Genomic DNA, 14,714 nt, shown 5'->3' with positions numbered 1-14,714 from the left:
GGGACATGATGTCTCTAAGTGCTAGTTTCATACGCTCTGTAAAAGGCATACAATACTTAAAGAAAATCAACAAATATAAGGTCGATGTTGTGTTCCAACGTGCGAATTTAGCAAATGCATTTTTAGACAATGCTACATTCCTTAAAGAGCAACGCCTTAAGGCTTCAATACCAGCAGGGGCCACCGATGATTGATTGTCCACAGTTTAGTATTCAAAGGATGGTCCTTGTAGATCAACTTTTAAGTATTTTTAAAACTACTGAAGATATCCCGCGCTCCCTTCAGCAAATATTAAGCATTCAAGAATGCTTCTCGGCAGTTTATGGCTTTATTGTTTCTACTATAAATGAAATCTAATTGTTATTTGTACATATGTATATAATACTAATTTGTTTGTTTTGTTTGAGATATTTGTTTTTCAGCTATTTCAGCTATATTCAGGATTTGACCGTTAAGTATATTGATCTTGACAAATGAAATGTATCAAAAATGACATTACAAGGATTTGACATTGGAAAAAGATGGAATGTGATAATACAAGAATTTGACAAAAAAAAATATTTTAAAAGAAGACATGGCTTCGGCCTAATTTAAAAAAACATGACTCAATTAAAAAAAATAAGAATAAGACATGGCTTCGGCCTAATATAAAAAAACATGATTCATTTAAAAAAAATAAGAATAAGACATGGCTCCGGCCTGATATATAAAAATATTTAAGACACAAAATACAAATGACATGGCTGTATGGGCTTTGTTCTCTTTGCCTGTTCTGAATGGAACGAATTTAACCAAAAAAAAATGTTTATGGTACTTACTTTTTTTTTGGAAACAATCAAGAACTTTGATCGTTATGATCTATAAAACTCTATTACTTATTTAAAGTAAAATAACTAACTATTTAAACCCCAAGTATCTTTGTTCGAATAAACTCGACTAAGTATTTCCATTCTGCCAGGGTCGTATGTTAACAACCAAAAACTCTCGGTTCAATTATTTTTATATTTTATAATTTTGAGTGAAATAAAAGCGATATTCCTATTAGATAAAGTTATTGTTTACAAATTAAAGTATAGAAGTAAATATATTATTAAGAGTGTACTGATATTATCACTATAAAATTAGAAAGATGTTCAACATAATGCAACTGAAATCAATATAATTTACTTTATACTGACTACTTTACGATAAAAAAAAATTAGTAAAAAATATTTTAATTTTCTACAATTTTTTTTTTCTTCTGAATCGTTTGAAAACTAATAAAATAAAAAATAAAAGTCAGCCATTGACTCGATGGCTCAAGACCATAGCCTACATTTTTTAGGAATTAATGCTACACCTGGTACAACTGTGTGAAAGACTGTGAATACGAATTCTAGAGCTACATCAGAAATATCGAATGAGTTTGTGAATTAAATATCGTACCAATAATTATCGTTGTCCTAAATAGTTTATTTCAAAAACAGATGTTTTCATAGTTCAGTGACGTTTTAATATCACAAAAATAGTTTTTTATTTATTAGATTATATTAAATAAAATAAACAGAGAAGCATTTGTTATGAATGGCCTTTATTTCAATCTACATCACAAACTTGTGCGGTCGAAAATTATACAATTAACATACATAAACTTAAATTAAAATGAAAAATACTTAATAAAGTAACCAACCCTTAAGATATAAACAACAACTAAGACTAAAGACTAAATGATATATTTTTTTTAATGAAATTGACGATTTATAAAGCCTATGTACAATCATTTTAAAAACAAGGCGATAATTGACAAGTATGTAAAAATGAAAGTAAATAATAATAAATTTTGCCAAACGATGCATCATTAATACAGTTTATAATCATGTAAGGTCAGGTGAGTAGATATATAAAAAGACGGTGATGATTTTATACAATCTTATATATTCCTATACACAATGCAAGAATCAGGAATAACTGTGTTATGATGGCAGTGTAATACGATTCTCACAAAAAAAAAAAAACAATATGCTACAGACCAAACACTAAAAATAAGCACAGCATATAAGGATTTCCCATTTTTCTTAAAGATTGGCACCGGCTTCATTTAAAAATATTTATCCGCACAATAACTTAATACAAACAAAATTCTCATAATTTTAAGAATACATTGAATTTAATTTGAAAGGCACATAGATTATGAATGGTCCGATAATAGATCTACTTAATTTTCAAGTAAATATTTCTATTAACCAACAACATACATTTCTTAGATGACATAGCTGTATTGGAAACTTATTTAAATAATCTTAGGTGCATAATTATTGTTTTGGCAAACAATACACAAAATTTATTAAGTATAAGTTGTTCAAAATAATATACGTTTATGATAGCAACACTAAACTAATGTTGCAACATTAGGCATCAGGTAATAAATTAAATATAATTCGCAATATGAAAATAATTTTACCCGAAATTACTTAAAAGCCATAGATAGTAGCAATATTTAAAACAAATACACATTACTCTTTAACAATTGAACATTTATAGTATTTGTAATTTAACTCTAAACAAAACAAAGTTTTTTTTTTTTTCATTACAAAGTTTGTAAAGTTATTTCTTGACCTGTTTTTCTTTGTTATATAGTTCATAGCTACCTACATACAAAAAATGTATTCAAAAATTTACATTAGCATTAGAAAACATTACAAAAATATGTTTATATTTCAGACTTTTTCAATTTATAAAGCTATTTATAAATAACAATACTGTTTTGTCAACTTCAAGAACTATGCAAAATGGACCTCAATACAATACTTTTTTATTGCAATAAACTGCTGCCAACACGATATGCTTTTGTTGATTTTTTTGTTTTTGGTCCCCTAAAATCTCTCAAATATTCAAACGTTGAGTAAGACTAATAAGTTTGTTAGTACTTCTTTAATTAACAGTTGGCTTAAAGGAATTATATATATTTTTTTAATATTCATTTCTTTAATAGAGAAATATTAAAATTCGAACGTCGAATACAAAATTTTAATTTAACAAAAAGAGAAGTATTGTCTCACTTTATGACATTTAATACGTTTGTAAAGCTGAAATTTACCATATATTAGATAAATATACCTTAAAAATCGGTTCTCGAAGGTGGCTATATAATTACACACACAAACAAAGAAATAGGAAAATAAATGTTTTACACACACATTCATACAAAGATGCTTTAACATTCGAATTCTTCAAGGGTATGGTGTATAAAAAGAGGAACATAAATAAGAGAAATCTAGGAAAATCTCGACAATGTCTTAACTAAATTAATAATACTTAGGATACTGTTCAATAAGTTAAAGGGTGGTTGGGGAGAGATGGCATGTGTTTACACTAAGGGGAGGTTGGGCATATTTTTTATTGGAAATGTGATTTCCAGAACACATTGGCTAATATCCCCGCTATCATGAGCGAGAAGTACAGCACCACCGCCGCCCACCACAGACGTTTCTCCCAAGTTCTCTTTTCTAGATTACGAAGTACTCCTATACCAACCAGAAGACCTAAAATAATATAAATCAAATTAATTTCAAGGTATATACATATTCACTTAGTGATTTTAATAAAACTATTGCTTCCGATTTATTTTATATATTTCGCACTAAAGTCGTGATTCCTCTGCAATAAATGTGTTCACGAGCACATAAGATGTAAATATACTACATGTAAATTTTGTAAAAAAGAAATAATTTAATACATTTTTTTAATGTTTTATATTCACGGTTCACATTTTTTTGAACGAAATAGTGATATAATGACATTAAAATTGTACCTTTGTTATGATATTATGTCTAATGATACTTTAATATGTATGCTTATTCGAAGACTGTATCGTGACACTACTTACAAAGCCTCGCATGCATCTAACTCCGTAACCTACGTTAATATTCTAGTGTACGAATATTTACGGATACAAATTTTTTTACGTTTCCTGTGAAGCGTAACAACTCCAACTTGGACTATCATGAACATCGATAAAAAATATATATATGTTGTGATTTTATGCTGAAATAATAACGATTAACTGGAATAAGAGCAAGTTAGACATATATACTAAAAATGTAGATAGTAACTGATTAAATTAGCCGTTCTATTAATAGCCTGGCCGTTTACTAAATGATTCAGTCAATCAGTTGCCCGAATTGAATTACCGTTACGCAGACATTTGATCTATTTCAACTTTCATTTATTATTTATATTACGTAATTTTTTTAAAATGTTTTTTATATTCTGTCATTACGTTAATTTGAATATTTTAGTTAGAAAATTTCATACCAGAAAACAATAAGCTTCCCCACATATTTGTTACGACGATATATACATACATTATTTGTATATTATAAAGGGTAATAAAACTTATTACTGTAATATATAAATAACATAGAAATAGCTGAGAACAAATCACCAATAAATTATATTAACTACATATTCTAGAAGAGGAGGACTTCAAACAAAAACAAATAGAAATAAAATAAAGCAATGAGAATGTATTGAATTAATACGATTGATTTATTTAATGATAGTTTTAATATTTGTTTTTAATATGAATGAGAAATCTACCGCCTGCAGCTTTTCTTAAGCAAGTGGTGAAAATTTCCACACAATCGATATCATCTGTCAAGAAAATATAGTTTTATGTTATATATATGTATTTTATTTGAGTAACCACTGACCAGCCACTGCGCCTGCTAAATGGGCGACATATCCGATGTTCTGCTGCAGGTGTCTCCAGTAACGATCGTACACGGCCGTACCGATGTCAACCGTTGCCAGAAGTAAGAACACTAACAGCTGGATTATCGCAAACTCCATCTCAGACCAGTTCTGTAAATACGAGGTAAAAACCTTCAAATATTTTTTTGCTATCTAAAGCAAAAAAAAAAAAAAATTGGCGAAATGTACCTATATCTCAATTTTCTGGAAGATTTATGAAGTGATAGACGAGGGACAAAGCGAAATGTTCACCAGTGGAGCACTTAGAGCAGTTTTGAGGCAGTTCACTTCCAGAAATTATTAAACGTAAACCAAGCAAAGAAAGTGGGATTTCTACAGGTAAATTCAGTGTATGGACGTTAATGTTGTATATATTCTTCTGATTAAACCGTGGACTTTCTTCTCTTTAATAACTGCTGTTAGTCTATATTGAGAAGTTAAGAGAAATCCTACCAATCGCAAAAGTATCGTATCTGAATAGAACACAGTATTCCAAAGAAAATGCCTAAGTTAAGAACAGAAGCTTGGAAGAATTCTCTTGTAAAGAGCATGTAAGTATTAATTGTTTTAAAACTTTTTTACACGCTACACCGTATCTGGTTCTATTTCAGAACTGCTCAAAATATAACAAACGGACATTTCGTATATTATTATTTGCTGTAACAACAATCTTATAGGCAAGTCTTGGTTCTTTAAGAATCTTGTTGCATTGGAATAGCTGAGTCTACAAGCTTTTACGATATAGTCAGTAGTTTAATTTATCTACAACTAGTCTATTTTAATCATAATTCCTCTTCTTACCATAATAATGGTCGCGATATGAGCTGCGATAAGAGCATACACCCCTCCGGATGCGCCAGCTAGATATACTTTAGGATCTGTGAGGCTGGTCGCTAGAGATCCAGCAGCGACTCCCGCCAGATACACGAGCACCACGCGCCACCAGCGATGAACCATCTCCAGTGGGACTCCCAGGAACAATTGAACCAACAAGTTAACTAGAAGGTGAACTACACTGAAAGGAAAATTTGAAATGCTTTGGAACTTTGGTTATCTTTTCGGACACTACACAAATAATACGCATGTATAAAAAAATTATTAACAATCGCAAAAATTTAAGCAGCGCATTTGGAGTTAATACTTCGCGTAGTCTTATTTTTTAAAACGTTCCATTATATTCTAGGAGTCGTTAGACGCTCAGTAAGAATTTAGAGTCTACACATATAATATAAATATTACGCTCACCCAACATGGACCAGCATGTAGGTCAAGAACCGCCAAGCCTCCTGTCTCTTGTGGGGATTGTATATGAATATCTGGGCGATGGGACCGGTGGCGTCCGTCTTCCCCTGGGCGGCGTCATAGCAGAACAGTACTATCTCGACTATGGATATCAATATCATACATATGGCCGGCGGCCAGCAGCTATACTCCTCTTCGTATGTACCGTCTGTGTATGTGAATATGCTTTTTTGCCTTTGGACTGTCATACGAAACACAAAGGGGAGGATGGGCTCGGATGGGGTAGGATGTGAAGAGGTATTATTTTTAAAAAAGTATTTTTAAGTTTATTGATCAATCCGATTGTTTTTTTATTACGGTTTTTGAAATATTTAATTTAATTCAAATATAAACCGGTTCATTTTATAAATAGATATCAACAATGCCGTAAATAGATCACGCGATGTGAGAGTGACATTACGACAAACAGGACGTATTAAATCAATTAAGTAGTGTTGAAAGGGCGAATTGAAGTTAACAGGATAATGGGAACGCGAATTTTAAATACCATTTATAGAGTAAGGCGTTAGATAAAAAATATATATTTTATTGGAAAGGTGGTTTAGGAGACATAAAAGGTAAAAATAAGAAAACACAAAACAACAATAGGAGAGAGGAGAAAGAAGAAAAATTCCAAATTAGTATTCCATGCAGATTAAACCTTACAAATAAAAACATTCATTAATACTATATGACAATGTTTAGTAATATTATTTTAGATATCTGTTAGTTACTTAGATTATGTCACGAAACATTTTTTTTGCAGATTTATGAAAAAGCATAGCTTGAAAAAATCACATCTTCCATAAAAATTGTGTGATGTTTGTCTGCTAGTAAACGTACTAGAAGTTATGTACACCCGTTTGAATAACTCTCTTTCGATGAGCTGATATTACGTTACTTATGAACAATCTTCATTCGAACAAATAAAACTTTTGATAAAGAAGCTTGTGAATAACAAAAGATCGGCTCCGTAAGAAATTGTTTCGTTCCATTCATTTCATGTTCACCTTGAGAACACTGTATTATGTTCTTTACAAATGATAAGGATGTCAAACGTTAATATTAAATCTATTATATTTCATACATACAATTCCATGCTCATTTACCAAGCATCAAGATGCACCCATCACCTTTAACATGTCAAATGACTAATACTAGATTAGCATCAGAATAAATAGAAGGCCAACGTTGTGTACAAACAACGACATATAATAAGCCTGCGGTTTTTAATATGCATGGTTTAATTTACATGTTATATTAGTTTAAAATATTTGTGCTTTGAAAAATCTCCAACAAATCGCCATACCGAAATATCTGAAAACATTCTTGATGAAGTCGACGGCATTTTTCAATAGAGTCTTATAACGATTTTTCGTATGTATTTTTCTTTTTGTATGAACATTCCTACAACTCTCTAACCACATCACAGAACACTATAATAACGACATTTGTGATGGTTATAATCACATTAAAATGATTTTATGTCGAATTTGTTACACACTGACGTCCGTTACACCCTGACTTCCTCCTTTTTTTTTTATTAAAGTTAAACTATATAAACATCTCATTTGTGTCAGTTCGTATGTCACTGTACTTTTTTCCAGCCTCTTATCTGTAAAGAACTATATACGCGTGCGTTCCGATAAGTAATATTACTTGTAATGGCATCAACGAACAAAGAATGCAAGGATGTATGCCCATCTAATGCGCTTAGCGATCAACGTCACTGTGTAATAGTATTTATATACAATAAAGAAAACCGTTATATAACATTGTCATTAAGACATCATCTTAAAACAACTTTTATTCGTTCGATTATGATATATTTTCTTCGTATCAGACTCTTGAACTGGGACCTAATTAAAAATCGTGGATGATATAAAAAAGAGGTTTTAAGGTAAAAATATAAATTAAAAATAAATTATTCTTCTAACTGTTCGATTTTTGTAAGATCGAAATTCAGCGGATCATCTGTATAATATTGGACATTACAAGGATGCTGTCCTGTCTGTATTTTGAATGCATTTCTTCATATTCAATTGTAAGGTAGCTTTTAGCAAAATATAACTCGCTATTCGAAATTTCAATATTTTAGCCCGTAATTCGTATTTTCAAAGAAGGAAGCAGTTGGTTTAATGAGCACTTGCATTTTTGTCGTGTTATTATACTTTTTAAAGTACGTGGAAATCCATTTTAATATCTATTACGTTATCATAGTGATATCAATTAAATAAATCGCAACTTTTGACCTTCGCTGATGCTTTTCCTCTTGATAACATCTTAAAAAACACCGACCAATTAGAGTTTAGAGATCAAAAGATCAAACGCAATCAACATTGACCTACAAGGGTTTTCAATTTGCTTATAAAATTCATATTATTATAAATTTAATATCAAATAGAATTACTACAAAACTATCAAATTTCTAGCCTAGATAAATCTATTATAGTAATTATTATCATAATTTCTAGCTTTAAAACAATTGTAACACCAACTGTTAATAGTATCCCATATCTAATCTAGCGGTAACTAAGCAAGTATTAATTATTATGTATATATTATAACATAAAAATCTTTCGAACAATCTAGCTATAAAGCTGCCAAGAGCTCGTCAAATTGTTTAACTCTTATTTTATCTAGCTCTTATACTATACGAGTACGTCTAAGGGTACATCATCAAGCGTCTATAACCACGTGTTGATGGTCCGACTTGTATTTCTCTATTTACCCTCCGATGTTCGACTGTTAACTGGTGTATTGTAACAGTGTTCGTGGTTCGCTTCCGTTCCCTTCTGTATTCGTATTCTAAAATAGATGACGTCCATTAGAAATATCAAAGCTATACTTTATTAGTAACTTGAAAACGAGACACTGGATGCTATAAACTATTAGGCAAATTATAGTTTTGTCATCGCGAAAGCGACTTACCTACATATTTTTTTTTTGTTATTTAAATCATATGGGTAATAAAAATATATTGATGATATTGTGTTTAGTAGAATGTTTTATCCGTATAACGATTTCGGGGCCAGGTGATCCGTCAAGGTCATCAGCGTAATACGGATAGCGATAAGGCAAGGATAGCAACGTAGTACTTTATATTATATTACATGTGATAAGAAAAATAATAGTCAAGATTTCTTTTAATACGTACCAGAAGGCCGTTTTAATGGTTATTCTAGTTTCATAGCAAGTTCAAGGTCAGGGTTATTATTGATATGTGATTATTTACGACGAATGTCACGTTCATTATTTCTTAATATAAATTGATTTTGGAATAACCACGTAAAATATTTTAATGGCAGTATATTTATTTTTATTACTATGTTGGCTTCATTCATCGGTTATTGAAAATTAATTATTAAAAATAAATTAAGGAAAAACAAGTCTTTTCGATATATTCTTAGTAGAACCTTTATATTCTGACCTATATAGCAACATTGAAATCACCCTAGGTTTTACCATGCTTCATCTACGATGATTTCACATAGGTAAATGATGCATAGTTATTTGTTCCGTAAAAAAATTTCAGCGTAATCGGTAGAAGATGTCTGATATAAAATTTAATCACGAATAATTATACATATGCATACATAAAGATTGCATGTCAAATAAGAGCTTGTAAGGCTAACATAACGGTTAGTAATAACAGGATGACGAAACGACTTATATTTTGATGAGCTCTTAACCAAATAAATCACTGCTGGGTGCTGACCATGCGTCTGGAACCGATACGTGATTCCAGGTAGACATAATATGAGGAGCAAGCAACAATAAATGATAAGTATTGGACATGAAACACAAACGCGCACACCGACAACAATGTATGTGATATTTAATGGAATTTTGAATTTCGAACACAACCCATACCAACTTTTTAGGCCGATGATAAGCCGGACAACCGACAACATAAAAGGAAAACAAAATTAAAAAAAAATATAATAAAGTACCGCCATCTGTTGTTGAGACCGCACAAAATCCTTGCCCCGGCCACCTGTCTACCGAACAAAATCAGTGCTTATGTTAATTCTATGTCCAGCTAAACAGTGTTAATATATACATACTGTATAAATTGAATATACATAATTATTGTAAATAAATGCAATTTTATAAAAAACAGCAATGCGGTTATAGCATAAATTTTTACATCAATATCGTGTGTTACATTTAGTGATCCACAATTATGTGCTGTATTAATATTTTAATGTACTTTAATCTGAAAGCCAAACGTGCACTAATATATAAACTGCTATCACAAAGCTATTACATAGATAATATGTTTAAAACAAACACATTATTTACAGCCAAATCATAACTACACTTAAACTAATAAATGTGTAGTGCTCTTAAACGATCATAGAATATATCAAAGAAAATGATCCATCATTCAAACTCACCAATAGTATCAACTGGGTCTCGATGCGGTATGATGGAGTGAACATATCTGGCTACAAAATGTCCGAATACAGCCTTAAGTTCTGGGTTCTTCATCATGGCGACGAACTCCGTGAAGTCCAGATATCCGGAGTTATCTCTATCGGCGAGTGCCATGATCTTTTCAACCACGTTGTCTGGTAAATCATGGTCGTACTCCCTGGACTCTATGATCGCCTTTAACTCAACGTATGAGATGCGACCATCATTATCTCTATCGTACTGGAATAAAAAAAAAACATTCTTTTGATATAGCTTGTTATAAAAAGAGCTTGACATATTTAATTTCTATTTTCGGGGGCGAAGTTGAGGGATGCGGTTAGTATAATTAAATAAAATTATAGTCTTGCACTCAACAGAATAGTAAAAAAAATATAAAAAAAAAACAGAGCAGTCGTGACGGTATAGTTTACATTTGATTTCCATCACAACAAACAGACTGCCAGCTTAGTATTATAGCAATAAAAATGTCATACTTATGTGGACATGGCCGCGGCGTTTATACAAATCGACGTCATTTTGTGTAAAATGTTATATTTCCAAACAAACCGTTTCAAACATAAACAGTCTTGTATTTTAGTTATTAGTCGTTGCCAGTTTAATATGTGTATCTTAGTAAACTGTGTTTAAATGTATTTGTCGAATACTTAACTGCACACTGAAAAGTTAGTCTTAATTCCTGCTATCTATTGTTCTATCATATCAAATCTTCGTGTTCTTATTTCCTAACTATCCCTTTATTGGAGAAAACTAAGAATTATATCCTATTTATAATATAGGTTGGTACATCACAAATATTTCTTTTAATCTTAACACTGTGCAATTCGTTATCTTTTATTCGGTCAGCAGAACGCAAACATACAGAAGACAATATTTAATTTGGTCGAAGCGACCTCATTAGGTGTTTAGCAATTTATTATTAAAAAAATTTTCGCTTAAAATTACTTATCAAATTATTGCATTAGTATTCTAATTGTTTCCTTCAAGATTTTACCGCGAACGGAAATATCTGGTCGTTTTTAACAGCTCATGCGATAAACTCTTTCAAAGGGAAGTAAATTATTAATTTTCATCATATATATATATACATAAATTTTTAATATAACATATCAATCTTTATAATACATGTATCTTAAGATTTCATTTAATTGAAATACTATTTAATGTATCGCAAACATTTCCATTATCAACTACTTATTATTTTTACTCACAAAGTTATGATTTAATTTTTTTTTCTTGGCTCAAGTTGTTGCTTTGATTTACATATTTAGAATTTATTTACATAATATAACTATTTTATTAAGTTCACACACTAGATTTGTACAGGTTTCTAACAACTCATATGTTAGACATCTTACTTAGCAACTTGTTTTTATTGACTGTCTTTTTTCACTGATGTGGTCTCTAATAATAAAATTATTTCAATACACTAGTGCAGCGTTCATGTGTTATATCATAAATATATAAATCATTTCTTCCTAGCCACGGGCAATTTATATATCATCTTTACCAATGTCAATCCACTTACCAATTGAGTTTGAGTCATGATCTAAATGCAAACTATAGATGACTAACACGTTAAATTCTTCGTGATTTCGGAGAAGACGTCGTGTTTCCTGTACTATCATAGCAGTTTTATCCCATGCATCTACAGTCAATATTTCTTGTAGATATGAATGACAAACTTCCATACTAACAGTTTTTACGTTGTGAATTATTATACATATGTATTTAAGTACACGCTGAAGTTCAGCGTACATTACTACATGAGACTGAGAGCTGGAATGCTGCCAGGGTGTAAGTATATCAAAAATAAAATGCAATTTATAAACAATCATACAAATCTAGAATTAGATTGTTAATAGGCGTTTTATTTAATTATTTTTCATAGTTGCAAACAATTTTATTGTAATTTATGTGTTTGTATGAAATATAATTCGTATGTGTGTTTTGTTATAGTAATGGATCATTAAACATATTACGAAAAATCGGTTATAGGTTTCACAAGTGTCTTTCGGTTTTCCCGGTTTTTGACAAGAGCCAGTACAATTGTAATTAATGTCAGAACAACTGCTATTAATAATAAAATTACTTCAATAAAAAAAAAAACTATCTTCAGAAATAGACGATAACTAAATTACAAGGAAAACTATTAGTAAGATTTAATATATATATTTTTTATTATAATTTATATATATATATATACAAGAAATACCAGCTGCTATAAATTTCAGAAAAAATAGAATACGTTCGTGTTGCTCTGAACGACATGTAATTTTCAGAAAAAGCAACACGAAATATTCCATCAATCATAGTCACAGACGTAACTTCTGAATCATACTATAGAAGAAAACCCTATGATAATACATACATTAGTTTTGGAGATAAGCCCAAATGGACGAACAGATGAGGTTATTGACTTAAAAGTAGTTAATAATGCTTAAGAAGGTAGTAATTTTTTTTTTATATTACAATTCTATAAGCAAACTCAAATAATATTATGAAGATAAATGGACACGAAAGTAGGCAGGGGTAAAAAAAATTTCAGACACCTGCAACAAATCTATTAACAACTATTTTATTAATGTTTTTACCATTTATTTAATTTCTACATAAATTCTATTTAAATGTATTAATTCTATGCTATTCATTATGTTTACGACTTTTTAACCAAACTTTATATATGGTTTTCATTAAAGGGCCTTATAAACATATATGATGCCATAATTATATTTTATTTGGTCGAAAAATTTATTAACTTCACCTTATTATCAATAAATCTGCCGTATTATTTTTATGCTTTTTATATATTCCAGATGTGATTACGTCATTTAAAAAAATATTTTCATTAATCGTTTTTTTTCAGGCCGTTTCCAATTTAATGTTGAATTTTAAAACGTTTTATCAGTTTAAAGCGAACCACCGTTTAGCATTCGTCACGATCGCGTAAGAAGAATCAAATACAATACTAAACATTTATCAGTAATGTAAATCTAATAACATTTTCATTGAAATGCATTGATTTACATCCATTGTTTATTGATAAAATTCTTTAAGCCCGTTTCTCGTGTTGTTCACACCACATTCAAAAAGATTTTATATTATTTCAATCGTAGAAAATTATATTTATAATTTCTCAGAACTGTCACTTATTATCATCACAGCCTTAATATTTACAGCCGTATTGACAATCATCAAAACAATGTATTCGGATATTATCTCATTATCAACAAGATAACTGAATAGTTTTATAATTATTAAACAAAAGACAGTATTCTAATGTCTGTAACAATACTGTTTATAGTTATAAATTAAAATAAAATATGTGAAATGTATAAAACAATGAAACGGAGAGCACAAAATTTGGATTTCTATTTTAGAGATTACATTCAAATGAGCATCCCTACAAACATGTTAAAGTTTTCTTTACTAAGAATATATGAAATGTCATAATAATTTTTATTTTATATATGAATGATAGTACAGGTATTGGAAAATACAAAATTACACCGTACGAGTTATGTGATAAGATATTAGTAGATTGTTATATTACAAGGAAAGGTGTGGTTTTAGTCATCAATTTCAAATGTTTTACACATTAGTAACCAGTTCATGTACATATATAATATAAATATAATTTATAATTATTATTATAAATGTATATCTATTGACATAAAAATAAATAATATATATCTGTTCATTGCAGTTTAAATTTATTATTTCGGGCATTTATTAATTTACTAGGTAAAAATAATACAAGCAGCAATTAATTTACAAGCTACATAAAATATATTTATTTTCATAGACTTTAGTGAAACTTTCTCTAAAATGTTGTAACTAAGTAAACACTGCGTAATGGTCTTCGTTTGTTTGTTATGTAGAACATAAAATCGCCGTATACTGAAAGTGGAACATACACACATACCTTATTAAATATCCTTCTCCAGTACAAATCTGATCGCGTTGGGGTAAGTGGTATGGAGACAGTTGTTTCTCTCTGACCTGACGGCATTTTTACACAAAAATTAATGTATGAGTAATGTTTATACACTTCTTTGCTTACTCAACGTAGCACATCATATACAATGTATATAATTGATGGTTATTCATTAATCTTTTAGTGATTGGATAAGACAAAGATTGGATATTTAAATTTTCGTTTTGTTGTATTCGTTCGTTACAAGTAAATGTTAATCGCAAGCAACCACTCTAACACAAATCCATAGTACAACTGATTGTAATACGTCATATTAGTTTAATATCAA

At 29.9% G+C, this 14,714-nt stretch overlaps 1 protein-coding gene across 4 annotated transcripts; it reads right to left on the bottom strand.

The window, feature by feature from the left end:
* Nucleotides 1–1,549: 1,549 nt before the first annotated feature.
* LOC116777594 (rhomboid-related protein 2) lies at nt 1,550–14,691 on the bottom strand. 4 transcript variants are annotated; one of them, XM_032671226.2, is made up of 7 exons: nt 14,375–14,691; nt 10,413–10,671; nt 9,966–10,013; nt 5,977–6,214; nt 5,533–5,746; nt 4,692–4,842; nt 1,550–3,521 (listed from the first exon to the last, which is right to left on the bottom strand). In XM_032671226.2, the coding sequence occupies exons 1-7, from the start codon at nt 14,459–14,461 to the stop codon at nt 3,376–3,378; spliced, it is 1,143 nt and encodes a 380-aa protein (XP_032527117.2). In that variant the 5' UTR covers nt 14,462–14,691; the 3' UTR covers nt 1,550–3,375. The 4 variants fall into 4 exon arrangements, with proteins under 4 accessions (XP_032527117.2, XP_032527118.2, XP_061382211.1 ...); XM_032671227.2 differs by having other exon boundaries at nt 5,977–6,181; XM_061526227.1 differs by lacking the exon at nt 14,375–14,691 and adding an exon at nt 11,978–12,153.
* Nucleotides 14,692–14,714: the final 23 nt, after the last annotated feature.

This window comes from Danaus plexippus, chromosome Z, assembly GCF_018135715.1.
Source record: "Danaus plexippus chromosome Z, MEX_DaPlex, whole genome shotgun sequence".
In the NCBI taxonomy this organism is placed as follows: Eukaryota; Metazoa; Arthropoda; class Insecta; order Lepidoptera; family Nymphalidae; genus Danaus; species Danaus plexippus.
The sequence above is the reverse complement of the archived record's forward strand: the minus strand, read 5'-3'. Positions and strand labels throughout refer to the sequence as shown.